The 27,828-nt window shown below is 42.0% G+C and overlaps 1 protein-coding gene across 6 annotated transcripts; it reads left to right on the forward strand.

Annotated features, from left to right (window-relative positions):
- Positions 1 to 316: 316 nt before the first annotated feature.
- SLC25A46 (solute carrier family 25 member 46) lies at positions 317 to 26,970 on the forward strand. Of its 6 annotated transcripts, none has more exons than XM_059888848.1 (9): positions 455 to 562; positions 4,512 to 4,554; positions 5,311 to 5,505; positions 5,844 to 5,901; positions 8,494 to 8,571; positions 9,017 to 9,117; positions 17,844 to 17,900; positions 19,091 to 19,148; positions 23,004 to 26,970. In XM_059888848.1, exons 1-9 carry the CDS (start codon positions 526 to 528, stop codon positions 23,580 to 23,582), a joined length of 1,206 nt encoding a protein of 401 aa, XP_059744831.1. In that variant the 5' UTR covers positions 455 to 525; the 3' UTR covers positions 23,583 to 26,970. The 6 variants fall into 6 exon arrangements, with proteins under 6 accessions (XP_059744832.1, XP_059744831.1, XP_059744829.1 ...); XM_059888846.1 differs by lacking the exon at positions 455 to 562 and adding an exon at positions 1,231 to 1,642; XM_059888847.1 differs by lacking the exon at positions 455 to 562 and adding an exon at positions 1,231 to 1,621.
- The last annotated feature ends 858 nt before the right edge of the window (positions 26,971 to 27,828 follow it).

Consider the following 27,828-nt stretch of genomic DNA (forward strand, 5'->3'; position numbering starts at 1 on the left):
TTTCTTCCTCTCAAGTGGCTACCCAGTTATCCTCCTTTTAATAAGGCATCCTTTCTCCAGTAACGTAGACGTGAAATTGTGAGCTGCCCTTGTTTTTATATGAAAAGTGTATATATATACACACACACACACACACAGGACTTTTTATCCTCCTTTTAATAAACAGTAAGCTTTGGACCTGAGCCAATCCCAATCTTGAGCCATCATTCTTAAGGAACACGGATATATCTTTATTACGTTCAGTAACTGGATATTAGATATTCAGTAATTAGGTACTAGCATTGGAGTAATACTTGATACACTTACTAAGGAAAAGAATACATTTTCCCAGCTACATTACAACTGAAGAATGTCAGTCCACTCAAGATGAAGCTGATGATTACTTTGAAAAAAAGGTTCGCCTGTGGAAGACTGAGAATAGCGCGTCAGAGTTCTCCTCTGAAAGCCCTCAGAATCCTGGGCGGCCGGGGGAAGACAGGACGGAGGAAGAACCCATGCTGGGCTCGTTGAGATCCAAGGAGACACATGCTACCAAAAGAGCCCATGGAGCTAATAAAAACAGGTAGTAGATAACTCTTTAGAAGTCCTCTTAATTTTTCAACTAGGTCTCAGTTTTGAAAAGTATCGCTTGGGATTTAAATATGCCCCTGACTGATTGAGAAGTACAAGGGGGGAAAAAAAAAAACTACAGTAAACTATTCAAAGTCTTTGTGGCCCTTAGAAAAGGAAGATGCTTAATTCCCAAGTCCTGGAGAACAGTTTGTATTTTTGGGGTGGAGCCAGGAGGGCAGGAACAAGGGCTTTCTCCCGCGACCTTCCATTCTAAGGCTTGCTCCAGCCGCCCACAGACTTCCGGGTTCACTGGGCCGAACCAGGCATCTCAGTAGATTTCAGCCAGAGCGCCAACTACGGCAGGGAAAGCCAGGTGTGACCTTGCGGACACCGGCAACTGGAACCTCCAAGAGCAACTTCGTGCTTGGCGGGGAATTAGCGAGAGAAATATAGATCTCGGGCCCCTATGTGGGGCGAGGCACTTCCGGCTGGGACGCCCAACCGCGTCGTCTAGCTGCAGGCTCCTCTCGCCTGACAACTGGTCTCCAAACTCCTAGCACCTCCCACCTCCCGGCATCCTCCCCGCGGGCCGCCGCTCCGTGTGCCGTAGCGTTTCCTTAGCAACCGCGCCTCCCGCGGCCGCAGGAAGCGGTAAGGTCACGTGCTCCCTGCACGTCCGGGCTGGCGGCGTGACTTCCGGGTGTCAGGCTGCCCGGGCGCCGCGGCTGCTGAGGAGAGGTTGTGTGGCCCGGGTGGCCGTGGGCTCCGGGGCGGGCTGGCCTTATCCTGCCCCCGTGCGCGATGCATCCGCGGCGCCCGGACGGGTTCGATGGCTTGGGCTACCGGGGTGGGGCCCGAGACGAGCCGGGCTTTGGCGGAGCCTTTCCGGCGAGGTCCTTCAGCTCCGCGTCGGACCTGAGCCGCTGGGTGACCTCTCCCCCAGACATCCCGGGGAGCCGCAACCTGCACTGGGCCGAGGAGAGCCCGCCCCGCGGCGCGCCCGCCCCCTGCACGCCGCCCGAGGGCCCGGCGGAGGGGCCCTGTCCCGGCGGCTCGGGGCGCAGCGGTGGTGAGGGCCTGGGCGGCGGCGGTGAGGGCCTGGGGGCCTCGGGGGGCTGGAGGGGTGGTCCGCGCGGAGCGGCAGGGAGGGACCCTGGGCGCCGGAGGGGCGGGGGGAGTGATCGGCGGCCCGGGCCCCGCAGACCCCGGAGCCGCGCGGGGTCGCGTCCCCCGGACCCGCCGCGCCGCTCCTTGGCGCTCCTTTCGCCCTCTGCCCCCGGAGCAGGCCTCCGCCCTCTCCCTACTCGGGTGTTATCTGGAGAGGCTTGCCTTAGCCTTGGCGTGGCAGCGATCACGGAAGGTTTAGGCATGCTACCTCCCTGCCCTGAATCCACAAAGGAGACTGGTTTGCTGTTTATCGAGACTCACGTCAGAAATAGCTGATTGACCGGCCGCTGTATCACCTTCATTCCATTAATCAGTGGTGGCTTTGTGCAAAGAACTTCCTCCGAGACCATAGGCGGTCTTGGGCTCAGAGCTTTCTCTACCACTCTTAAAAGCTGAGACTTTCTTAACCTCTGTGTTCTCTTGCTTTCCGCAACTTTAAGATGTATAGAAGAATAATCCAGGGTTTTGTAAAAAAAAAAAAAAAAAACCAACAAACATAATGAGGTGTCAGTAATGCCTGATACAGTGTGGACCACACAGTAGGCTAAAAGTCAATCTTTCTTTTTTCCGTGTAATCATAGGAGTTGTGTTTGTGTTCTAGATCCCAAACTACTTTATTTTCCCACCTCCTCCTTTCTTTTTTTTTACTTAAAAACTCCACTAAAGAATGAAAAACACCTAAGACATTTTCAAGATAAGAATTTGGAATCAAGACATAATTATTCTGTGCAATGTCAGAAGATCAGTTCAGTAGCTCAGTCGTGTCAGTCTGCGACCCCATGGACTACAGCACGCCAGGCCTCCTTGTCAGAAGATAGAGACGCTTTAATTGCAGCCCTGTGTAATCTAGATATTTTCAACATCGTCTGGATTCATAAAATGGAGATAATGGCTGCTGCATGTTCTCGTTCTCCTAAAAGTGTTAGAATAATTGATCATATCCTTAAATATGTACATTCTAGACATAAATTTTAGTCTCATTTATTTGACTAGGAAGTACAGTAACATTTATCTGGTTTGGGTTACGGGGAGGAACAGACTACTATCATCCAGTGAGGATAGATGGAGGATCAGTGACTTACTCAGTGTTGTATATACAGTTAGGTTTTCACTCTGTCTAGCGCTGTTTTTTCCCATAGGTCCCAGAAGAAGTACTGGAAAGTTATAAATTATTCAAAATGCATATGTGATTGCCTCACAGTTACCTTCTCAGGCAGTAAAGCTGACATTTTATCTTTTCATAATTTATGCATTGATGGTTACAATGAGGAGATCTTAATATCCAGGGATTTGTTGGGGGTGTTTTTCAGCAGTTAAGAGGCTGGTGAAAAACGCTGCAAAGAGGATAGAAGCCTGGGAGACTTAGTTACTACTAGTAAGCCTTCCTGCCACCGTCCGGAGAACGTCAGTGGTGCTTTTTGTTAGTTTATTGGATGGCCTATACAGACACAGAGGGAAAGATGAAAGGGGGAAAGCATCTTCATTGGGCAAAAGGAGCCTCTGCCCTTGCACATTTTTCAAGGCAATGGTGGTTTCCCCAGAGACTGTTTGCATGGTCTTGTTCTGTCTCTCAGGGAGTAGTGAGGGCATTACTTCATTAAAAAGAGCAGGGATGAGAGGGAGGGATTGGAGAAGAGGGGAGCGAAAAGCGAATGGGAGAAAAATCCCTTGTGAATATTATAGCTGAAATTTAATGTCTAGTCTCTCAGGGTTTGATATTTCATCTTTATGATTTTAAGTTTTTCAGTTAGGGAGAAAAAAATTTATTTTCTCTTTTGAGACGGGTAGAACTTTTCCAGCTGTAAACCCTCCTGATCAGACTATAGCTGTGCCGAGCAGCAGCACGTATGTGCACAGTAGTGTATCACAGAGACCTGATGCAGCTGCGTGTTCACTCAGTCATGTCCGACTCTTTGCAGCCCATGGACTGTAGGGGCTCAGGTGGCCTCTGTCCCTGGGACTTTTCAGGCGAGACTATTGGAGTAGCTTGCCATATCCTTCTCCAGGAATTAAGCAGCTATTACCAAACTATTCTGGAGAAAAATGGCAACCAACTTCAGTATTGCCTGGGAAATCCCATGGACAGAGGAGCCTGGTGGGCTACGGTTCTTGGGGTCACAAAAGAGTTCGACACGACTTAGCAACTAAATAACAACACATCAAAGTCTTTAAAACTTGAGAAGAGAGAGAAGAGAGCCTCTTTTTCCCATTTCAGCTACCCTAAGTGCTCTTTCAACTTAATCATATTCATGGGATGTTTTGCTTGCAACTGTTGGTGTAACACAGATACTTTCCACCAGTCTCAGTGAATGATTACAACATGGGAGGGATGGTTGATGAAAGTTATCAGAGTCTTCACTAGAAAAAAAAAATTAGTCGGAAGTTGAAAACTAGTAGCCCTTGGCATCTGCCTGCAAACATGTTTGATTTGGTCTACATGGAATTGTAATCCTTTTTAAAGTAGTTGCCAATATTTTTAAATTGGAAGATACTATATAAAAATGAGAATATCTGTTTAGAAAATTCATGCCTTTGAAACCCTGGACTCAGAGCTCCATGTGGCAACAGTGAATTGGAGCTGAAAAGCAGTTAGGGAGTCTACGCCTTGCAACTTGCCACAAACCCCAATGGAGCTCTTCACTCGTTCAAATGACCTTTCTGGCCCCTGTCAAAATTTGATTTGGGGACATGGAGTTTAAATGAATGTCATGTTAGTAAAAAAGATATTTTTTGTTCTTTTTTATGGTAAACCCAAATAATGGTTATGAGTAATCTTATTTGTTCTATTTTAGAGCAGTTGAATAGATTCGCTGGATTTGGTATTGGACTTGCAAGGTAATGTTTTATCTAAAGATTTTTAATTCAAGTTTTATTTACAGTTTTTTTCTTTACTTTATAATGTTAAATGATTAGTGTTACTTCCTTTAGATTGATTTTTGGAGAAGTAGTTAAATATTAAAAAGTTTCTGTGCAGAAAAAAATATTTAAAACCTATAATTTCCCCCATAAGGATAGTGAAAATTCGTTCAATTTTATAAACACAAAATAATTTAAAGGAATATTGTAAGAACTTTATATTGTGTGTGTCTGTCCAAAAAATAAAATGTAATCTTATCTCCCCCTCCAAAAACAAGTAATTTTGCATTGAACTTTTTTCCTCAACATCAGAATTATGACAAGATATTTAGCAGCGTAGCATCTGTAGAATCAACATTTCCATATGTTGTAAAATATTGTGTAAATATAATTTTTGAGATGCCTTTAGTGTTTATTTTGTGATATTTGATTCAACTAGTGTGATGTGATAAAGAATTGATGTTAGAGAGGAAGAAAGAGCATAGCATCTAGGTTTCACCTAATATGTTCATTAAAATCCCTATAACTTAAGTGCAAAGTACATCCACACCAAAATTTATAGGATAGATGGCTCCTCTGATAAGAACTTTGTTCACAGCACATCCTCTGAAAGAAAGGGGAAGGGGCATTTAAATTGTCTAGGAAGTAAGTTTTCCCTATCAGGCCTACAAGTGCATCGATAATTTCATCTTTATACTGTACATATTAATATTATATGTTGTTTCTTTGCTTCAGTTCAGTCGCCCAGTCGTATCCGGCTCTTTGCGACCCCATGAATCGCAGCACGCCAGGCCTCCCTGTCCATTACCAACTCCCAGAGTTCACTCAGACTCACGTCCATCGAGTCAATGATGCCATCCAGCCATCTCATCCTCTGTCATCCCCTTCTCCTCTTGCCCACAATCCCTCCCAGCATCAGAGTCTTTTCCAGTGAGTCAACTCTTCACATGAGGTGGCCAAAGTACTGGAGTTTCAGCTTTAGCATCATTCCTTCCAAAGAAATCCCAGGGCTGATCTCCTTCAGAATGGACTGGTTGGATCTCCTTGCAGTCCAAGGGACTCTCAAGAGTCTTCTCCAACACCACAGTTCAAAAATCTGACTTTAGTTTTTTTTCATATTGAATCTTGTTGGTACAGTGATTTGTAAACACATCTAAACATTTGAAAACTCTATTTTTTTACTTTTAAGAATAATGTATCACTTAAGTAATACATGATTCTTTAAGAATAAATTACATGTGTTGTACATATGAATTGTCCTTTTATAGTCTTTTTACAGAGAATGTACTGGCCCATCCCTGCATCGTTCTGCGCCGCCAGTGTCAGGTAAGTATACTTTTTGTGGTTTTCTAAACAGTGACCCTAACCCTGATTTGACATATAGGCCTCAGATAAATGGCTGAGACCATGTAACTATTATTCCATGTGATGTATACCAAAATGTATAATATATCAGTTCTCAAACCTTTTGGTATTTGAAAGCTAAATCTTAAAATTTATTGACATCCCCAAAGAACGATTGTTTATATAGATTCAGTTCAGTCGCTTAGTCGTGTCCAACTCTTGTGACCCCATAGACTGCAGCACACCAGGCCTCCCTGTCCATCACCAACTCCTGGGAACTTGCTTAAACCCATGTCCATTGAGTCGGTGATGCCATCCAACCATCTCATCCTCTGTCGTCCCCTTCTCCTCTTGCCCTCAATCTTTCCCAGCATCAGGGTCTTTTCCAATGAGTTGGTTCTTCGCATCAGGTGGCCAAAGTATTGGAGCTTCAGCTTCAGCATCAGTCCTTCCAATGAACACCCAGGACTGATCTCGTTCAGGGTGGACTGGTTGGATCTCCTTGCAGTCCAAGGGACTCTCAAGAGTCTTCTCCAACACCACAGTTCAAAAGCATCAGTGTTTCAGCACTCAGCTTTCTTCACAGTCCAACTCTCACATTTATGGATTATATCTACCAATATTTGCCATTTCAGAACCCCAAACTGGGAAAATTTATATATATATATATGTTTAATTCATTAAAATAATAATAAATTGATGAGGTATTAGCATAAATAACATTTTATGAAAAATCACTATAACTTTTTTGAAAATATCTTTAATGCCTGGCATAATAGAAGGCAGCCAGATTGTCACATCTGTTTCTACAGTCTGTTGCAACACCTGGTTTTTGAAAGAAACAAGAAAGCCTAGCCTTATATACATATGTATTTAAAAATGGGAGTTTTATATCTTTTTAGATAATTGGCAGATAAAGTTATTTGCAATGTGAATCTGAAACCACACAGATCAAATTTTTTTATACTCTTTTACATTAAAACCTATTGATCTGTCCTTCACGTTGAATGGGTTTCTTTTTACCCATGTGTGATTCTGTTACATCATGCATTGATTAATTGAAAAATAGTGATTTACTGATTATATAGATCTTCTAAATGTTATGACATTTGCTTTTACTGTATTAAAATACCACCATCATTACAATCACTATAAATCTCACCAGAAAAGTGTTTGAGTTTTGGTAGGTTCATGATAGTGGATATAGGGTTTCCAGATTTCTAATTTTTGCTCATAGGCTCAAATTTATCATTGGCAACTAATATTCTTATTTTCTAATCAATGAGCCATTTTGTTCAGTTTAAAAACATGTTTGTCCCAAGTAACTATATTCTTGTTAGTTTTTCCAGAAAAAAAATGGTATTCATGGAAAAAAGTGGCTCTTTTCAGACTCACTGCTCCATCAGAAAAGTTCTTTTTCTTATGACAGCATATTCATTATGCAATAACAAAATATTAAATTAGAAAGATGATGTGTACTCAGGAGTCAAGATTCTATAAAATTAGTATATCTTACTGCTCTACCAAGGGCATCTTTTGGGGAAAGTGGCTTTGCCTCTTCACATGTGAGTCAGATGAAGAATATGATATGTACAAAAATACGTTTTGGTGCCACTGCCTTCAGTGATGCCAGAGTTAGCAGTTTTACCCACTATTGCTTTTGCACTATTATTGAAAATGTCAACACAGTAACAAAGGAAATGATGCCTTAGTATCAAGAAAATAATTTTGAACACGTCTGTCCCCTGAAAGGATCATGAGGCTTTTGAGGGCTAGTGGGCCACACTGGCGAAAGCACCTATAGTATAACAGCATCTTTGAAAATTGAGTTAGAAAAGATAAACTAGTTTTTTTAAAAAAATAAGTTTTTATGCTTAGCACCGAAATGTAAGGATATAGAGAGAATTCAATATTTGAATAGTATGAACAGTGTATGTGCCCTAGAAGAGCGGATTTCAGCCACATTTTTTACATTGTGACAATACTGCATCGTGATCCAGTGTATACATATGTGAGTGATGTTTAAAAATGTTTATAAAGTAATACTTGGCAGGGTGTATGATGCATTCTGGTACTTTTTTATTATGTTACTTAATAAATATTAGTTCTGATCCCCTATACTGATTTCATGATTTCCCAATTGTTTATAGCTTGTTACTGCTTGCCATGGAAGACAGAAATCTGTTCCCAGAGTTCTTCATGGTTCCTATGTGTTAAATGGCATGAGCATTTTGCCACAGTAAATTTCATGCTGATGTTTAAGGAAACATAAATATCAAACAACAAAGCCTTCTTTATTATATATTTTATTGCAGGCAGAGTCTTTACCAACTGAGCTATGAGGGAAGCCCAGATATATTATACACTGGTCTTCCAGGGTTGTGTGTGTATAACCACATGTTCTTTACTTTTAAGTTATTTAAAGCATTTTTTAAAGTAATTTTGCTTCTGTATAATTCATGCTGACTTTACAATTGAACTTTTGTTTATGCTATGACTCCACTGTGTATCTTTCATGCTCTTATTTCTTGGCAAAACAATAATAGAAAATAATCATAAATCTCTTTTTCACAGGTTAACTACCATGCTCGGCACTATCATCTCACCCCGTTTACAGTCATCAATATTATGTACAGTTTCAACAAAACCCAGGTGAGAAATAATCTGTCCATTCTATTAAAGTTATTTATAATGTACCATTTGGCCTTAGTAACAGTTAAACCAACAATAATTCCTTTTAATTTAGTACTGAAGATATTATAACTCTTATGCTAAAACGAACTTAACTGGGTAATGATATGTTTTGATACCACTGAATTATCAGTAACTTCACACCTTTGCCAAAATTAATGAAATATTAAGGGTATTTAATCCATATTAGAGATAATTAATTTGGAGTGTTTATCTTGGCCTAAATTTAGGTCACCCAACAAATATTAAAGAAAGGAGGTAATTTACTTGTCATTCTCGACTAAAATGTTCTTAGAATAATGTCTTACTGGAAAATAGCAGAAAACATTTAATGTCAAGTTTTGTTAAGAACTTTTGTGTTTCCTTTTTAGGCATTAGCAGAAATAATCAATTTTGTTCATTTTAGGGACCAAGGGCCCTTTGGAAAGGAATGGGAAGTACATTTATCGTGCAGGGAATCACACTTGGAGCAGAGGGAATAATCAGTGAATTCACACCTTTACCAAGGTACCTTTTTGGCATTTTTCATTATTAGCTTCATATTAAAAGTATGAAAAAATGATAGTTGCTAAAAATACCTTGAATTTGAAAACTTGCCTAAAGTAGCTAAGAGAAGAAACAGAATAAATAATTGTCTTATGGAATTGGTATGTGATAAAGAAAACCCTTCCTGGTCTAGTGTCTGTTGAGATACGTCTTTCAGCTCCTACTGCTGCGTATTCAGTTCAGTTCAATCGCTTAGTCGCGTCTGGCTCTTTGCGACCCCGTGGACCGTAGCCCGCCGGGCTCCCCTGTCTGTGGGATTTCCCAGACAAGGCTACTAGAGTGGCTGCCGTCTCCTTCTCCAGTGGCTCTTCCCGACCCGGGATGGAACCCGGGTCTCCTGCACTGCAGGCAGATTCGTTACCAACTGAGCTACGAGGGAAGCCCACGTCATGATTCATGCTATAATTAAACAAACCCCTTTCGGAGTCCACAGGACACTTTGCATGGATTATCGGCAAAAATTCTTTTTAAAACCTGAAGTCTGAGCTAGATCTGGAATTATGAGTAGGAGATAACTTGGCAGAGTAGGAGAGTCGAGGTGACAGCGTCCACAATTTTATGGAAACTGGAAGGTCTGAGTGGTAAGAATGTCTTGTGCTTAGAATATTGGGCGTGTGTGGAGTAGCATAAGACGAAAAGCTGAGGTGCTAGACTGAAGCGTGGTTCTGCCTGTAAGTGACTTAGGTTTTATTGTCTGTGGAGTTGGAAATCTAATGTGGGGGATTGTTTGCTTTTTTTTAATATACAGGTTATTCTATCAAGGATATATTCAAGTGGCAATGTTTAGAAAAAAGGACTGATGCAGACAGAGACCTATGGAAAACTGTTAGGGTAATATAGGCCAGATTGAGAAGGGGTCTCAACTGGAATAGAACAGAAGCTGGACAGACATTTCTGAAGTATAATTGATAATATTGGGAATGGGGTTGTAGGAGAGTGATTTAGCAGCAGTGACAGATTTCTCGATTGGAACTGAGTTGGAGAATTCATAAAGAAGAGTAAGCTGGAGTGGGAAAGATAAGGAAGGCAACTCTCAATAAATGAAGTCTGAGACATCCAGGGGGCATGCCTAGAAGAGGCTGGAGCTGTGGCTCAGAGTCCATGGAAAATTTGAACCTGGAGGCGTGGCTTTGAATGTTCAGCTGAAGCTTGAGGATGGGTGAATTTCCCTAAGGAGAAAGTGTAGATTAAATGACAGAGTGAACCAAGGACAGAATCCTGGGCTCTGTGTGGGGATGGGTGGGTGGGTGGATGTGTAGAAAGAGAGGCTAACGGAACAAATTGGCAGTAACAGTAAGCTAGAGGACAGTGGTGGCCTGGAAGCCAAGAGGGGAATCAGAACCGTGGATTCTTCCAGAGGGAGGCGGTAGCAGTAAGCTAGAGGACAGTGGTGGCCTGGAAGCCAAGAGGGGAATCAGAACCGTGGATTCTTCCAGAGGGAGGCGGTAGCAGTAAGCTAGAAGACAGTGGTGGCCTGGAAGCCAAGGGGGATCAGAACCGTGGATTCTTCCAGAGGGAGGTGGTAGGAAGGTTCAGAATGTTTGCTTATGGATCTCTCTTCTCTCTGAAACAGGATGAGGTGAAAGAATGATGAGCATGGGGGTCAGAGTAAAAGAGTGTAAGACTAGTGACAGATGTTTGGGACAGTCACAGCTCTGAGTGACAGAAGGGGAACTTTGCAAGGAATCTATGGAAATAACGTTAAGAGATAATGTTGGCGATCCCATAAATTTGTTTGGGTGCTGTTTAGCAGTACTCTGATTTTCTCTATCAACAGTAAACCCCAGGAGTGGAGTTAAAGACCAAATGGTTTGTTAATCCAGAAGTGGCCCTTGGCAGGGTTAATTTTTTGGATTGACAAGGAAGTGAGGGAGTTGAAGGTGCAGCCACTAGCATCTCAGACTTGAGATTCAGTCTTCATAGGGAAGGAAATAAAGACAGAAGAGACTGATATCAGGCTGTTTGCCACTGTGAGTGCTTTCAAAGGACCACATAACCTTGAAGTTCCTTTAACATAGCTTTGCTAACTGTTGCAAAGAAAAACGTTTCATCAGCTAAAAGTTGCTCCTCTCATACTTTAAAAAAATGTGAATTTCTAACCTTCAATAATTTTACCCCATTGCTTTTTATATCACACGTAAGGTCAAAATGTAGTACTTGTCATCAAACGTCCTTGACATTCTCCTACAAACACAAAATTCAATTTGTCATTATTCATTCATTAGTGGGATTATTTTATTTTAACATATTTTCCTTGCACTAGGTCCCAACCTTTAGGGTCACAAATTCCTTCTGTTTCTTCCCCTTACTGTATACCTGATTTTGAGCACATAGTAGGGATTCAGGAAATATGAGCTAAATAAAAATTTAACAAAATTCAGTGATTTCTGTATTATAAAGTATAAAGAATTCTGTATTTGCAGTCAGAATACTGTTGGTCCTGGCTGTACTGCTTTTGGGCTTCCCCAGTGGCTCATTGGCGAAGAATCTGCCTGCATTGCAGGAGCCACAGGAAACATGGGTTTGATCTGTGGGGCGGGAGATTCCCTGGAGAAGGGAATGGCTATCCACTCCAGAATTCTTTCCTGGAGAATCCCACGGACAGAGGAGCCTGGTGGGCTACAGTCCATAGGGTTGCAAAGAGTCACACACGACTGAATCAGGAGACTTGGCACGCACATGCACGCACGCATACTACTTTTTAGTTCTGGAACCTTCGGGACGTAACAGCATTTCTCTAAAGCAGAGATGAAGTAGTAACTTTAACTTCAGGTTAAGGGAAGGGAAAAGAAAAATGGGAATGAGTAGACAGAATTTTGTTATCTCACTTTCTTATTCTCTAGGCATGCAGACACATCAGTTGTGTGGGTATATATTTTCTCCTGGTCATTTTGAATCTTATTAAAGAAGACACAAAAGGTTATCTTTGAGATATTCTACTTGGGTTAAGTTTTGTTGGTAAATCTCACTCATCACTTCATCTATTTATTTAGCTCATATTTCCTGAGTCCCTACTGTGTGCTGAATCCTCACTAAAATCAGGTACATATACAGTGAGGAGAAGAGACAAAATGTACCTTTGACCAGGATGCTTGGGATCTAGTGTACGTAAAATAATCCCCCTAATGAATGAATAATGACAAGTTGAGATTGTTCTCTAAAGGAAAAGAATATGGTTCCATGAGCATGTTAGAGGGTTAGGAACAGTGTCACTAATAAAGTGACACTTAAGTTGAGATCCGAATGGCAGTCAGGAGACACGGACTAATTTGTGCAGAGTGTGGCGGGAGGAACGTGAAGAATTCGTGTGACTGAGGGAATGTGTGTTAGTCGCTCAGTCCTGTCCGACTCTTTGTGACCCATGGACTGTTCCCCGCCAGGCTCCTCTGGCCATGGGATTCTCCAGGCAAGAATACTGTAGCTGGTCGCCATGCCCTTCTCCAGGAGATCTTCCTGACCCAGGGATTGAATGCACATCTCCTGCATTGCAGGCAGATTCTTTACCACCTGAGCCAGCTGGGCAGCCCTGGTAATTGAGGGAAACGCTCATAGAGTTTGAACTCAGAGCAGGATGGAGAGCAAGAGCCGGTCTGCGCTTGACCTTGTAGACCACGTTAAGAATACTGGAGTTTTAAGTAGGCATCAGTGACATAATCGATGTATGTTTTAAAGGGTCCTTGTAAGTGGAGGTGAAAAGGTCGCAGGAGGGCCACAGTAGGTACAAGGACACGCGTTCGTAAGCTGTCACCGCCTGGGAGAGAAAGACGGAATTAGGGCCAGGGTGGGATCTTTGAGATGGGTGTAAATGGATGGCTTTGAGATACATTTAGGTAAAATTGACTGAACTTGGTGATGGATTAAAGGTTGGTCAGTGATAGACAAGGAGGTGTCAGGGTGACTTCTAGGATTTGGGGTTATGTAATTGGATGTCAGGCTTCTCTGGTGGCTCAGTGGGAAAGAATCCGCCTGCCAATGCTGGAGATGCGGGTTTGATCCCTGGGTCAGAAAGATGCCCTGGAGAATGAAAGGCTACCAACTCCAGTCTTCTTACCTGGGAAATCCCATGGACAGAGGAGCCTGGTGGGCAACAGTCCATGGGTTGCAAAAGAGTTGGACACAACTTAGCGACTGAACAACAACAATTAGATGTCAAATAAAGCCATTCTTAGAGTATAAACCTTTTTTCTGTTTTTTTTAATTCTGACTGCTTTGGACATGGTTGACTTTTCTTGGGGGAAAACAAAGTCATAGCAGACGAAGCATCAAAGCGGTAAGAAGTAGTAAGCCAAAGCATTTCACAGAAGTCAGCATTTGAGGATGGGCTCTAGGGTCTTCGAGACTGAGATCTTGAATTGCATGGTGATCACTAGGTGAGACAGTACGGATTCACCAATATTTAGTCTTTTTATACTGATGATGGTCACATCTGAGAGAAAGAATAAATCTGTAATGCTTATTAAGTTACCAAACTTAGAGTTTCTCAGTATTTATTACTTCTAAAAAAAAATGACTATAACGCTGGGTCATCATCTGTGATCTTTGTCTACTGCCCAGATCCGTGCCAGTCCTTCCCCAAACCTTCCCGGAGGCAGAGTCAGTCAGACTTCGTGTTGCTCTGCCCTGAAGTGACCTTTCCTTTTCTGTGGCATTTCTCAGATCACTAACATACGGAGCACCCCTCCCAGGGCTACCTGGGTAGTTCAGTCTCTCACAGAATCCATTTGGCCGAACTCCACCTTAGTTTGACTCATCTCACATGTGTAGTTGTACATTTTACTGTTTTCTCCTCCTGTTGTCTGTTTCTCCTCATGACTCCTCTGAATTCACTGACTTTGAACACATTCCATTTTAAGTACAATGAAATCTTTCTCCAGTTCAGTAGATTTCCTTTCGGATTAACAGTTCTCAACTTAGGGAACACTGAAAGAGTCTAAGAAAGAAAAATCATAAGTTTGATTTTGGACAAGTTCATTCTGACACAGACAAGTCTAAACTGAAGACAACAGATTTGGGAGGTTCTGAAGCGACCTGTGGGATGAGGTTGCCTGGGGAAGGAGTATAACATATAAAGGAAGAAAAGAAGAGGGCTTCCGCCTTGAGGAACTCCAGCGTAAGTCACTGAGTTAAGAAAAATGCCCCTGCACAGGAGTCAAAAGTAGAGACCAGAAGAGAGGAGAAAAGCCAGAAGAGTCTGGGGTAGTGGAATGCGGGGGAAGGGAGGGCTTGCGGAAGCAGCGGGGAACACAAGGGCATGATGGCTGCTGAGAGGTCAGATAAGGCACAGCCTCGAAAATGCCCGTTTGATTTAGTGATGTGGATGGAGGCCATGGAGACCTTGGCTTGGCAGGAACTGTTTTTGTCAAATAATAGGGAAAAGCCAGTTTGGAATGGGTTCAGTGGTGAGTGGGAAGTTAGGGCATGGAAACAGCAAGTTTAGACAGTCAGCTGAGAAGAGGAGAGAAAAGGAGCTGGAAGATGAGGGGCTTGAATTAGATGGTTTTTTTTTAAAGAGGGTAGCTCTTTGATCATGGGAAAGTAAGAAGCAATTGAAAGTGAAGGCTGGGGGCTTCCCTGGTGACTCAGTGGTAAAGAATCTGCTGCCAGTGAGGGAGACTCAGGTTCGATCCCTAGCCTGGAAAGAAGATCCCACATGCCGTGGAGCAGCTGAGCCTGTGCGACACAACTGCTGAGCTGGTGTTCTAGAGCTGGCGAGCCGTGACTGCTGAGCCCATGTGCCCTAGAGTTGGCCAACCACAACTGCTGAGCCGATGTTCTAGAGCCGGAGAGCCGCAAATGCTGGGCCAGTGTTCTAGAGCCAGTGAACCACAACTGCCTAGCCAGCGTTCTAGAGCCGGCAAGCTGCAACTGCCGAGCCGGTGTTCTAGAGCCGGTGAGCCGCAACTGCTGAGCTGGTGTTCTGGAGCCGGCGAACCACAACTGCCGAGCCGGTGTTGTAGAGCCGGCGAGCCACAACTGCCGAGCCCACGTGCCCTAGAGCCTGTGCTCTACTGCGAGGAAAGCTGCTGCAATCAGAAGCATGTCCGCCACAACCAGAGAAAAACCAGCACAGCAGCCAAGACCCGGCACAGCCATTAAATAAGTAATAAATTATTTAAAAAAAAGTAAAGGCTGCACAAATACAGCATTATTTCAAAATTCTGTTGCTTTTGTATATTGATTGTGCATGGGAGTGTGTGTATATCAAATAGAAAGCCTGATAAAAAGCAAGTCACTTCTCTTTAATTTTGTTGCTCATTTGAAGGGCAGTGTTGCGTGTGAAGATAGTGAATTAAAAATAGCTACGTATTCTGGTACTTGGTGATGAAATATAAAAAGGTTTAATCAGAAGTAGAGTTTTACACTACCCTCTTTCGTGAAGCATTTAAATGTGCTAGTTTAAATTTCTAGAGCTGTGGCAGTAAGTTTTACACATTTTATAAAGGAATACCAGCTACCAGGAAGAGTGTCTCACTCATTTTTTTAATACTTGATTTTAAATTTCTCTTTGCTCTTTTTACCTTAATCCTAATGATCTGAAGAACTGGCAGCAGTAATTAGTATTCAGTGAGTCTGAGCAAACTCCAGGAGATGGTGAAGGACAGGGAAGCCTGGCCTGCCGCACTCCATGGGTCACAGAGTCAGACAAGACTTAGTGACTGGACAACAATTAGTGCTCAAAGCAAAGGTGTCCCAGTCCTTACAGAAAGGCAGGCTACAGACCCACATATCCGTGTTAACGAAATGCTCAAAATGAACATCATAACAACCTGTGGTAACCCTGTTTGAGGCCGTATAAGAGAATAGAGGGCTTCCCAGGTGCCGTTAGAGGTAACGAATCCACCTGCCAGTGCAAGAGACGTAGGAGATGTGGGTTTGATCCCTGGGTCGGGAAGATCCCCTGGAGGAGGGCATGGCAACCCCCTCCAGCATTCTTATCTGGAGAATCCCATGGACAGGAGCGTGGTGGGGTGCAGCCCACAATGTCACAAAGCGTCGGACGCGACTGAAGCAAGTTGGCACACACGCGAGAGTAATGGATTTACAAACCTTTTAGCATATTTTGCTTTATAATCATAAAGTTACTGTCAGTTAGATAAGTAGCCTAGTCTTTTTTACAATTTTTGTCGTAATCATTAAACGTCATTCCAGCTATTTTTCTACAATTACTCAGAGCTAGTATAGTATTCTGGTAATAATTTCATCAGAATATGACTCAGAACATTCTCTAAGGTCTTATAAATCAGAGATGGTTGTTTTGTTTTCCCAAAGTGTCTCTGCAGACCTTTCAGTTTCTAGAAAAACGTAGAAATATTCATGTATCACACATGCCGTAAGTGCACTGACTTGGTTTTTAGAGCTCTTATATTATTAGTGGTTTCCTTGACCTTTCCTCTGTCTCCTTATGTCATATTCACCCGTCTCAAGCAGAGAAGGTTTCTCACGGGCTCCTGCTCTGGCTCTGGCGTGGTGTGTGCCTGTGGCACCGCTGAGCTGCTGCAGCCAGTCTCCACTCAGTTCTGCGTTTCCCTTTTCTGTCGTTCCACCTCCCTCCCTCCCCGCCCTCCCATCCTCTCTGTCTGCCTTTTCATTTTTTTCTGCCTCCTTTTTTGATTTCCCCTTTATTCTCCATATTTGCTCGTTTTTGACTTTTGATGTAACTTTCTCCCTTTTTGTTTTTCATTCAGCTTGCCGCTCTTCTCTTCGGGTTTCCAAAAGTCACCTAAATCGCAGGAAGCACACAATCCTAGACCTTGGTCCCAGACCTGGCATTCTGTCCTTCTCCTTGGAACATATCCCTGTGATCCTTTTAACCTTTCTCTCATAAGTAAAAGGCAATATCTTACTATAGGTGTTACAAGGCAGTAAGATATACAAGGCAATATCTGTTTATCTCAGAGGAGTCCGTCTTGTATCAAGTGAGATGAGAGGCAGATAGTATAGACTCAAGTCATATGACCAGGGTTTAGACCCAGTTCTGCCACTAACTAGTTGCTTGGCTTTGGGTAAGTTATGAACTATCTCTGAGCCTGTTTCCTCATGTATGAAATGAGGGTTATAGGTTCATTGTGAGGGTTAGAAATAATTTATGTGAAGCGCTTTGCACAATGTCTGGCATATAGCAGGAGCTTAAAAAGATAATAGAATAGAATAAAAAAAAATCACAAAAGTAATGCCATCTTAATAAGTAGAGGCACTTAGGTGCTACACAAATGTGTGTGTCATTCAGCGCTACAGTTAATTAAGCTTTTCTTCCTTTACTCTATTTTCTGGTCTGCCTTTCCCTTCCCCATCCATTGTTTTCCTGTCTGCCATTTTTTTTTTTTTTTTTGTGGCCACACTGCATGGCTTCTGGAATCTTAGTTCCCAAACCAGGCATTGAACCCAGGCCCTCGGTAGTGAAAGCACGGAGTCCTAACCTGGGCTACCAGGGAGCTCCCCCGTGTCCATTTCTATCATCAGTTATAACGCTTCCTCCTTTCTCAGCGCAGACAGAAAGACCGCCTGAGTTTTTTCTCTTTTCAACCCACTGTGATTGTTTGACAGGTCCCAGAAAGAAAATTGTTCACCATTAGAATATATTTCTCCTACAGATTAAAAAAAAAAATTAAAAATTGATTACCTTTTTGAAACTTGGGCTAATTCAGGATGTTTTAAATAGCATGGCTTTTGTTTTATTTATTTTTTAGGGAGATTTCACATAAATGGAATCCTAAACAAATAGGAGAACACCTTCTATTAAAATCGTAAGTATCAAAAGCAGCATTTGTATTGAAATTTAATCAGTTTTTATAGTGTTAGAACTTAAAAAAACTTATTAAATAAAAGTTAAGGAAAATAAGAGCAAAAGAAATATTTGTGGGACTAAAACTTAGTAAGAAAATTAACAAAGTTTAGGAATAAAATCCTGAAATATATGTTATCTTTCAAATCTCATGTAGAAGGCTGAAATCACAACTTAATTTTTCTTTGTGTTCTTAGGAAGTTAGCAAGGATTGTCAACTTGTTAAATGTGAATTGCCAGGAAAATTATTATTCTTATAATTATTATCATTATTTTATTGGTAAGCAGACATACAAATTCATTTGTATGGTGATGAGCAAACTCAAAACCTTAGTGTCATTAAACTGTAGTCCTAAAGGCACTTGGTGACATTGCAACACTGACCGTTTTCATAGATTAGAACTTTACTCTTCACTGTTTAATTTTTCTTGAAGATTGTGAATTGGAAACCCCCCAGCTTGCTGGCTCCCTCTGTGGGACATTCCAGCACATTATTACTTAGTGATGTTCCATTCACCTTGAAAACCACTACTTGCCAGGACCTGGCCCATGGGGTTAGGTAAGTCCCACCTTGACATTATTTTAAGTGACTATATTTTGCAGGCTTGCAAAGTTGTATGTCTCAACAGTGGCAATAGGAAGCAACTTTGCAAAGCTGTACAATATTGTTTTTTTAATAATAAAAGGGGACTTCACTCACCATGGAAGACTGGCTTAGCTCTGCTGGGTGGGAAATCTGGGAATGAATGATGATAATAGATAGGACCATAGCAGAACAGTAGCCTTGTTCAGATGTCACTAAAAAGGCAAGCAATGGAGTGGATCCCTCATCCTAAATTTGAAGTATCCAATTCATAGGTCACGTAGTGAATCATAAACAAGCCCACGTTTTACTCCAAAATAAGTTATTTTCTTTGCAGGTTCCCCCTGTGTTATTTTAATACACAGTTTTTCATCTCTAATTGTTGAGTAAAGCATCTTATGTTATAGGTCTCCGAAGTATCTTTAGGCTATAGGTATTAATAGTTGAAAACCTTGAAATTGTTATTCAAGCTTGAATGTAGATTATGTTGATACATTAAAGTAGATATTAAAAAAAATGAGTATAAATTTCTTGTTTCAGTGTACTGATGTTTGTTTTAATTTCTACAGCCTAACTTATATAGTGGCAATGCCTTTTTATTCAGCAAGTCTAATTGAAACAGTACAGGTGAGCTATTTTTCATTGTCATTTTTTCATTAAAAATGTCTTTTGGAATATTCAGTATATTGTGTATGTCTAATAGTGTAATAAAAATTTAAGACAATATCCTTCTAAAAAAGCTTTTTCACCAATACATACATATATCAGAGATTATATACTAGGTACATTGCCAGTGTGTCAGTTTTCTTTGCAAATTTACTTTACACCTCTAGTGTTAATTCTTTTTATCCCTTACGACAGGCAGCTGTACTCTCCATTCAGATGTCTCAGAACCCAGCCTATGACTGGCTCTGAATAGAAAAAAATCTATAGGGTCCCGCCCAACTTTTTAAGACGCTTATGTATAACTCAAATGGTTATGGCTTATCAGATAATAAATGACTGCTTGAACGTGAAGCAGTGAGGAGAGTAGTTCCCATAGCTAGCTGACCAGGCAGCATTGCGTTTGATGCTAGGACTGCAGAAGCTGCAGCGATCACTGCTCACATCTGACGTTGTTTCATGTCGCTCACCGCGCGGTGGCGCTGCAGGTGCACTGAGCTCAGAGCCCTTCTCACGCGCCGTTGCTCCACTTAAAACTGAGCGGGCCTCCTTGACCCTCCACACCGTCCACTGTCTGCGTCCCGCCGCCGCCCCAACCCGCGCCGTCTGCTGTGTCCGGTGGCAGGTGCTCTAGCGTATTTCTGTCTTTGGCGGTATGAGTTTTCTCTCTATAAAAGCCTCAATGGATCAGCGTTACCTCTTCAAATTACTCTTTTTCCACTCAGGTGCTTTTCTGGCCACATCGTTGATTCTGTATGTATTTTGTAGAATTATTATTTGACATTAATGTCTTGCTACCCAGGTATTTCCTCTCCCCTTGCACTTGACAGTGTGAAAATGATATAACCTTTGTATGGGGCTGCAGTTTAAAGAGTTATCACTGTAAGATGACATCATTTCAAAGATAAGGAAAACAACAGCAGGAAGATAACGAAGGAAAAACAAGCAGGGTGATATGCTGGGGAAAACAAGTGTTAGCTTCAGACAGCCCCGTGTCAAATCATTTCTCTGCTTAAATTAGGTGTGTGACTTAGAGCTGATGCCTTAGCCCTTCTAAGTCTTATTTTTCTCATCCATAAAATTGGAACCGTATTTTATGAACTGAATTATAAAGATTAAATGAATTATTTGTGTAGAGTTCCTAGCTCACTAGCTGTTCATTCTGATTTTTCTAACCCAGTATCTCTGATGTCTTTCCTGCCTGGGCTCGCTCCTGCCTGATCTCCTGGCTCTCTCTCCTCCTCCTCAGATCTCTATTCTCTCGAGTGCCCTCCCTGCTTTCAGTGCCATCTTGACCGCGTCTTCTCTGTGCTCCAGGGCGCAGGCCGTGGCCCTCACTGCTCTGTATCACAGTCACTGTCCAGGGGAGCTCATGTACCCCAGTGACTCCTTTCAACTCTCCCATCTCCACGAGTTTAAAAATTAGGGAAGTCTTGCTTTTTGTATTTCTTTCATCCTTCATAACTAATCAGTCATCCTGTCTTCAGTTCTGACTTCAGGGAGTATCTGAGATGGTCTTCTCCTTCCCACCGATAGGCCCCCATTCCCAGCCCTTCATGTCACATAGCTGGTTTCTTCCTAGTTCATGGGCAGGGTGTGGGTTTGCCCGTCTGGGGAGCTCAGATCTCTTTGAGAACAGTCTTTGCCTTGAAAACCACACATTTATGCATAGATCTCCTAAAGAACACTTCCTGAAGCTCTTAAGTATCAACTTCCTAGTGATTTGTTGTCTTTTACTAAGACCCCTTGTTCTATTTCCTGGATTTAAAGGCCATTCTACATACTCATGCAAGGTTAGTGTTCTTACGTTGCAATGCTCATATCCTTTTGCTGAGTAAGGATCCATGTTGACTTATATTCTCTGAGATGAATTTCAGACTTCTCAGCAGAGTAAACAAGATAAATAAAAGGATACTTCATGGTACTAAGTGCCAAAGAGAATAAAAATAAAACAAGGAAATTAAGAGGTGTAATGGGTACAGAGAAGTGATTACTGTTTTTTTAAGATCCGGAAAGTTCTCACTCAGAAGCAAAAGCCCTTTGAGTAAAGGTGTGAACATAAGAACTACACGGGTATTTGGGAGCAGAGCGTTGTAAGCAGAGACCCTGCGAGAGGCTGGCATCCAGCATGTGTTTGCAAAGCAAAGAGGAGGCCAGTACGGCTGACGCTGACTCGGGACGGAGAACAGGAGGAGCTGAGGTCTGAGATGGAAAAGGGCGAGCGCGCACACAGGGCGCCGAAGATCACTGTGATGGTTCAGCTTTGCTCTGGGGGGGACAGGAAGTCGGTGGTGGGCTTGAGCAGGAGGATGACATGATCTGACTTAGGTCCTGAATAGGATCTCTTTGGCTGCTGTATTACAATAGGCTGGAGTGGGAAGGGAAACAGGCAGGGAAATGACCGAGGCTAGGTGGGCTCATCTTAGTCTCATGGTTTAGCTTTACTGAAAACTCGCACATTTATGTGTCCGGCTCCGACCTTTTCCTTTTAGTCTAGACTGTAAAGTGCACTTGGAGCTCACAGCCTAGACTCTGCATTTCTGAACTCTGGATCCCCCGACCGTTGCTGGCCGGCAGTGCGGCCCAGCTCCACAAGAGGACTGCTGTCCCTCCAGCGCCTCTGACCGGCAGCTCTGAGCTCATCCTTGACTTCTCTTTCCCATGACCCACTTCCCGTCCACCAGGCATTCCTGCTCGCTGTAATTTGGTGATAAAAGCCCAGTTGAAGCATTTTATTTCCTTTGCTGTGTGCTATTCCAACCCACCGTCACATCTTTAACTGGTGTCTCAGCCTCTGCTCCCATGCTCCTCTGCAGGACAGCCTCTGCAGCACAAATTACATCTCACCATCTTATGCTTCAGACCAGCTGGTCATTTCCCATCTGACTAAAGACCAGAGTCTGCATGGTGGCATGCTGTGGCCCAAGAACACCACTTGAGCTTCACTTTTCTCTCTCCTCTTCAGCCTCTGCTGCGGCCAAATGGGCCTCTGTGTTCTTGTTGTTGTTTAGTCGCTAAGTGTCCAACTCTTCTGCAGCCCCGTGGACTGTAGCCCACCAGGCTCCTCTGTCCATGGGATTCTCCAGGCAAGGATACTGGAGTGGGCTGCCATTCCCTTCTCCAGGGGATCTTTCTGATGCAAGGATCAAACCCTTGTCTCCTGCGTTGGCAGGTGGGTTCTTTACCACTGAGCTACCAGGAAAGTCCTTTTCTGCCTGTCTGCTCCTCTGTAACCAGTGTCACAACTTCTTACACACATCTCATACTTACAAAAAGTAGAGACATTGAGGATGATAGTGACTTAACATCTCCTGAGGCTTTCTGTGCACCAGCCTTCTTGCATTTAATGCTCCCAGCAGCTCTGTGCATAAGGGTAGGTCAGCCTAATCCCACTTTTGTAGAAGAGTAAGCTCTTAGAAGTAAAGTCACGGGTGCCCATGATCACAGAACCAGCAGGTCCATACTGGAGCCAGGGGTAAAGCCATGCTTTCAATCAAGCCCTGTGCCTCCTCGTGTAGGGTAGTTGCTGCTTTTCAGGATGAGTCCTGGGGAGCTTCTTGAGGCTGGGACACCTGGTGTGTCCCCCGCCACGTCTCTTCCCCAACTAGAATAGCTCCCAGCTTCGCTGCTGTTCTGTGAAATTTTATTTGAAAAAAAATCTAATACCTAGATAACATTTTACATTTGGAACCCTTGATGTTTCTCCCCTTTAGTCAGAACATTAACTTGAAAGGGATTTAAAGGGACCTAAAAAGAATCGTCCTTTGTGGCGGAAGAAGCAGATGATGACTTTTCCTCTGTTCCTCCTCTTCATCTCAGAGTGAGATAATCCGAGACGGCGCGGGGATTCTGGAGTGTGTGAAGGAGGGCATTGGCAGAGCGATCGGCCTGGGCGTGCCTCACAGCAAGCGCCTGCTGCCGCTCCTGTCCTTGGTCTTCCCCACGGTGCTGCACGGGGTTCTCCATTACGTCATCAGCTCGGTCGTCCAGAAGGTCGTCCTGCTCATCCTGAAGAGAAAGGCTTACGACGGCCACCTCGCCGAGGGCGCCAGCCCGGTGCAGAGCATGCTGGATGCCTACTTTCCGGAGCTCATCGCCAACTTCGCGGCCAGCCTCTGCTCTGACGTCACGCTCTACCCGCTGGAGACGGTTCTGCACCGCCTGCACGTGCAGGGAACACGCACGATCATCGACAACACAGACCTGGGCTATGAGGTGCTTCCGATTAACACGCAGTACGAGGGCGTGAGAGACTGCGTCAACACCATACGGCAGGAGGAGGGCGCGCTCGGCTTCTACAAAGGGTTCGGAGCTGTGGTCGTACAGTACACGCTGCACGCGGCTGTGTTGCAGATCACCAAAATTATTTACTCCACGCTTCTTCAGAACAGTGCTTGAGAGTCAGAGTCCTGGTTAGTCTGAAAGACATCCTCTGGATACTTTGTTATGAAGTTATGAAGGACAGAAGTGAAAAACGGGGGTTCAGAACGGATAAGAGCTGAAACTGGCAGGAACAGCCCATGATGATTATATTGACTCTCCACTTTTTAAAAAAGGCATAGATACATGTTTTGGATTCAGAGTATTCCAAATTTGAAAACTCAGTAAAAACACTCGTATGAATTAAATTCTAGCTAGTGTAGCACTAATGCCAAACTAAAAAGAATCTTGGGAAGAAGCAAGTATTTGTCAACAAACTGAAAACCAAATTTCACAGAGCTAAATTTATTTCATCTGACTTTAATATTTATTACACGTTTATTTCACCTTCTGGACTGATATTGGTATGTCATTCTTACAGCGTATAGTAGCAGGAGGTCATAGTTTAAGCAAATTATGTTGTCAGTAATAAAGACAAGAAGGATTAGATTTGGCAGTCTGTAAACAGAAGCTGAGAGTTTTAAATCGCACTGTCCCTGTAGAACTTCAATGGCCATACATATATTATCATGAAGCCATTTGTATGCATGCACATAACTTGGAATTTCCTTCATCCCTACATGTTTTCCACTCTTAGATCAGCTTACTGTATAAAATGAAGTTAGGCACTTTCTGCTTGAATATCAGAACAAAGCACTGGAAGCCAAGGTACCCAGAAGATTAAAGGCAGACGGCATACTTGTCCATATCAAACCCACCACTTCAGTGCCAGCAACTTATAAACTTGTCATACGTTTATAAAGTTTGATTTGCTTACCTAGTTTTATGAATCATCAGACTGTTTTTAGAGCCACTGTTATTAACAGACAGAAAATAATGATGACGACAATTCCTATTTCCACATTTACAAAGTGTGTACTAAAGGGAATGTCACTTGCCTTTCATTTCTGAATGACCTGTCTTAGAGAAGTCAGGTTAAAATTTACCTGGGAATTTGTGCCTCATGCCTTTCATAGAGTCATCATTAAATAATGGCTTTAATTTTTATTTGCTTCTAGTTTTTGTCCATAGTTGTGTTCTCCAAACTAGAGATACGTAAAGGGAAAGGCGGGTTTATCACCCTTTATTGAGACTTGTTTGGATGGATACTGATGAAAAATAGAAACTTTAAAGGAAATTTGTCCTTGCTTTTTATGGGTGAAGAAAAGAATTTCAACAAGTACTAAGCAAAAATGTTGGTAATCAGTTTAATAAAAAAAATTCTGTCTGTTCCTAAATTGAATTTGGTGGGTGAGGCTCTTTGTGTAGTAAAATAATATGTATTTGATTGATCCATTTAGCAAGCTGGAGTATGGTTACTGCACTGATGTTGTCCAACCTAGAATGCATACAAACTGAGATCTATTTTACTTACTGAATGTCAGTGAAATGGTTACTTTTTGTGATTAATAATGTTGAAACCAAAAGATGATATCCAAAAGTATCAAATAGTATATATGTGGCAACTCTCTCAACTGTCATGTGAATGTGTTTTGGTTTGTTTTGTTTTGTTTTTGATGACTAAAGCACACAGGTTTTCCATTTTCCTGTTCCACCAAGAGGGGGAAAATAAAATTAAGCATAGGTGATACACTTTCAGATAATGATTTGTCTGATTTGCAGCATATAAATTGTTTTCCTTGCCGTTGAATTACTAAGTAAATTTTTAGATGTTTATGATATGTCCAACTTCCTAAAAACCTTTCATTTTTATTATAATCAAAGAAGATGGTTTCAGGAAAGAGTAAACTTCTGAAAATTACAGGTTTTAGAAAATTTAAAGAACAGAATCTGAATGGAATCAAGTATCTACTAGTGAAAATCTAGGATCCTTTAGCTAAAAACTAGATATTTCAAGATTATTTTATGATGTTATGAAGATTCAGTTATATAGTCTGTCTGTGGAATCATTATAAGACTGATAGGCTGAACCACACACAAGTAGGTCGGTCTTATTTTCTCTTTGGAGAAAGAGTTGTACTCTTAATATTAAATTAATATTAAAACTTAATATTAAAACTAAAGTTGAAATGTGGCAAGTAAAATACTAATTTTTTATTACCATTCCAAATTAGTTGAAATATAAAAAGAAATCTTTAAAATTGATGCACTTAAATGTTGGCCAAATATGTTTAACTGAATTTAGAAAGGAATAAGCAAAATAAACATTAGACATGGTCTTTCCTTTTTAAAAATTGTTTTGTTTCTTTAGATGCCAAAGTCAAATACCCATAGGCTATAGTTCTTAATATGATAATACCTTAGGACAACATTTTTAATTCAGTGTGATTAATAGTATCATGAATGATATTCTATTAAAAACATTTCACAGCCCCAGCGGTCCCCTTACGTAAGCTAGGTTTTGCCGTGGAGCTGAAGCGTGACCTGCTTGCCTTACATTGTTGGGTTTCTTAAGTCATATAGTCTGAAAGCCATGGAATTAAAAACTGAAACATCTGGTTAATATTACTTAACTGTGTTAAGTGAGTTTATGAACCGGTTTACTAAATCTGTTTCTAAATCTCTTTCCTTTGAGGGACTCTTTATGGTTTCTTGCAAAATAATCTCTAGGTGTAAATAATGTAAGTCTTTAAACTCCAGCACTAGATGTTATGAGTCAAAACAAACTAATTCCAAAATGGCTGGACTGTGGGGTTTAATAGTGTTTTCAGAAATAAAACTGAGAGGCAAGAGGTCTTACTCGTTTTTGCAAGGTATGCTTGCCTGTTCACAGCTGGCTTTTCAGCACTGGGCTTGTTAAAACCGCACAAAACCTTCACTTAACTGACTGGGCACAGACACTTCAGTCTCTCCGTGTATTCATACATCTGCTCAGGAAACAACACACACTGCTTGGATACTTGTTTTTTCAGCTGACATTGTGGACGACGTTTGCCCTTTAGTTTGCTTCCCAGATCTTATGGGGAAAAAATGAACAATCTGCCAGCTCTTGAAAAGATAGGTTCGAATTCGTTATTTTCAATAATATATATGGAAATAAAATCCCGTTGGTAACAACTCACATTGCACTAGAATTTAAGTGATACTTAACTTTGGCATTTCTGGTTTCTCTTCTCTTTCAAGTAGTTGTACATTTCTCTCCTTTTCTCTCTCTCTCATATAAACTGGATATATAATGTCTTTCTTTTGAGTGACTGAGTATCATTGATATGCTTCCAAGTTGTATAATTGAGTAACAAAAACTTGTGATTTGACAATGAATCTTATGCAGTATACCTCAGCTAGAAGAGGTATTTGGTCTGTGTGTTTTTTGTTTTTTAAAGTTGTTTTTGTCTCACTGGTATTTTAAATGTTTTCAGCAAATTGTGTAATATGAAAAGGTTAAATAAAATGTTGAAATAAAATACTAATTTTCTCTTACTCATGCTAGAAAACTACTAAGTCTTGTGGTGAGGAAGTTCAGAATATGTCCCCCCCAAATATGTGATGCTGGCATATTATTTTGAATTAAAGGTACTTGAGGGACAGCTAGTGCAAAAGGATACTCAGAGCCTTCCTTGTTCCGCTGAAAGCCAGTTGCTTGTGTGAAAGTCACCCCGCCTGCGCCAGCAGAGGGCACTTAGGGCTGAGGAAGCTGTATGAATAAACCTGTCACCCCTTCACCACTCACCACCCCTACACAAACGCCTCCGCCTGCCAGTTATTCATAACTTGTTTCGTCTAAACATTTTTAAAGCTTTTAGCTCTGGTTCCCTCCTTTAAGGCTCATTGTATGGGGCTCCTGCACGTATGAAAACTTTTCTCCTGTTAATCTGTCTCGTGTCAGTTGAGCTATGAGACCAGCCAAAGAGCCAGAAGGGAAGGTTGTCCCACACCTACAGTCAGCGGTAGAAGTTACACTTCCGTAGGTACAAATGAAAATCAAGAAAAGTATCTGTAAAGTTAAACATTTTTGCCCATTATTTAACAAATTATTCCAATGTCTGTGATGTGTGCAAAACAAATATACTTCTTACATAAAATTGCCTATGTATGGTCTTTGGTTCTTACAGAGACCCATATTTGATCCTTAGAGCTGTCCTCAGGCAATTTTCTGAGTAGTGCTGTTTAGGAAGGAAATAGATACAAGTGGTGGGCATTGCTTGAAAATAGTAAAATAATCAGAAAAACCAATAGCTACCAAGAGCTAAGAATTCACTGAACCCTGTGAGAAACCCCACTAAGACATGGAGGAACAGTCAGGGAGGTGGTTTCTTTGCAAAGT

This window comes from Bos taurus, chromosome 7, assembly GCF_002263795.3.
Source record: "Bos taurus isolate L1 Dominette 01449 registration number 42190680 breed Hereford chromosome 7, ARS-UCD2.0, whole genome shotgun sequence".
Lineage (NCBI taxonomy): Eukaryota > Metazoa > Chordata > Mammalia > Artiodactyla > Bovidae > Bos > Bos taurus.

What these genes read in the sequence shown, in the direction of transcription:
- SLC25A46 (XM_059888846.1), top strand. Translation starts at nt 1,354, where the DNA reads ATGCATCCGCGGCGCCCGGACGGGTTCGATGGCTTGGGCTACCGGGGT. An exon ending in ACAGTTTCAACAAAACCCAG is followed by an intron (nt 8,572 to 9,016) that starts GTGAGAAATAAT and finishes TGTTCATTTTAG; the next exon opens with GGACCAAGGGCCCTTTGGAA. An exon ending in GAACACCTTCTATTAAAATC is followed by an intron (nt 17,901 to 19,090) that starts GTAAGTATCAAA and finishes TAATTTCTACAG; the next exon opens with CCTAACTTATATAGTGGCAA.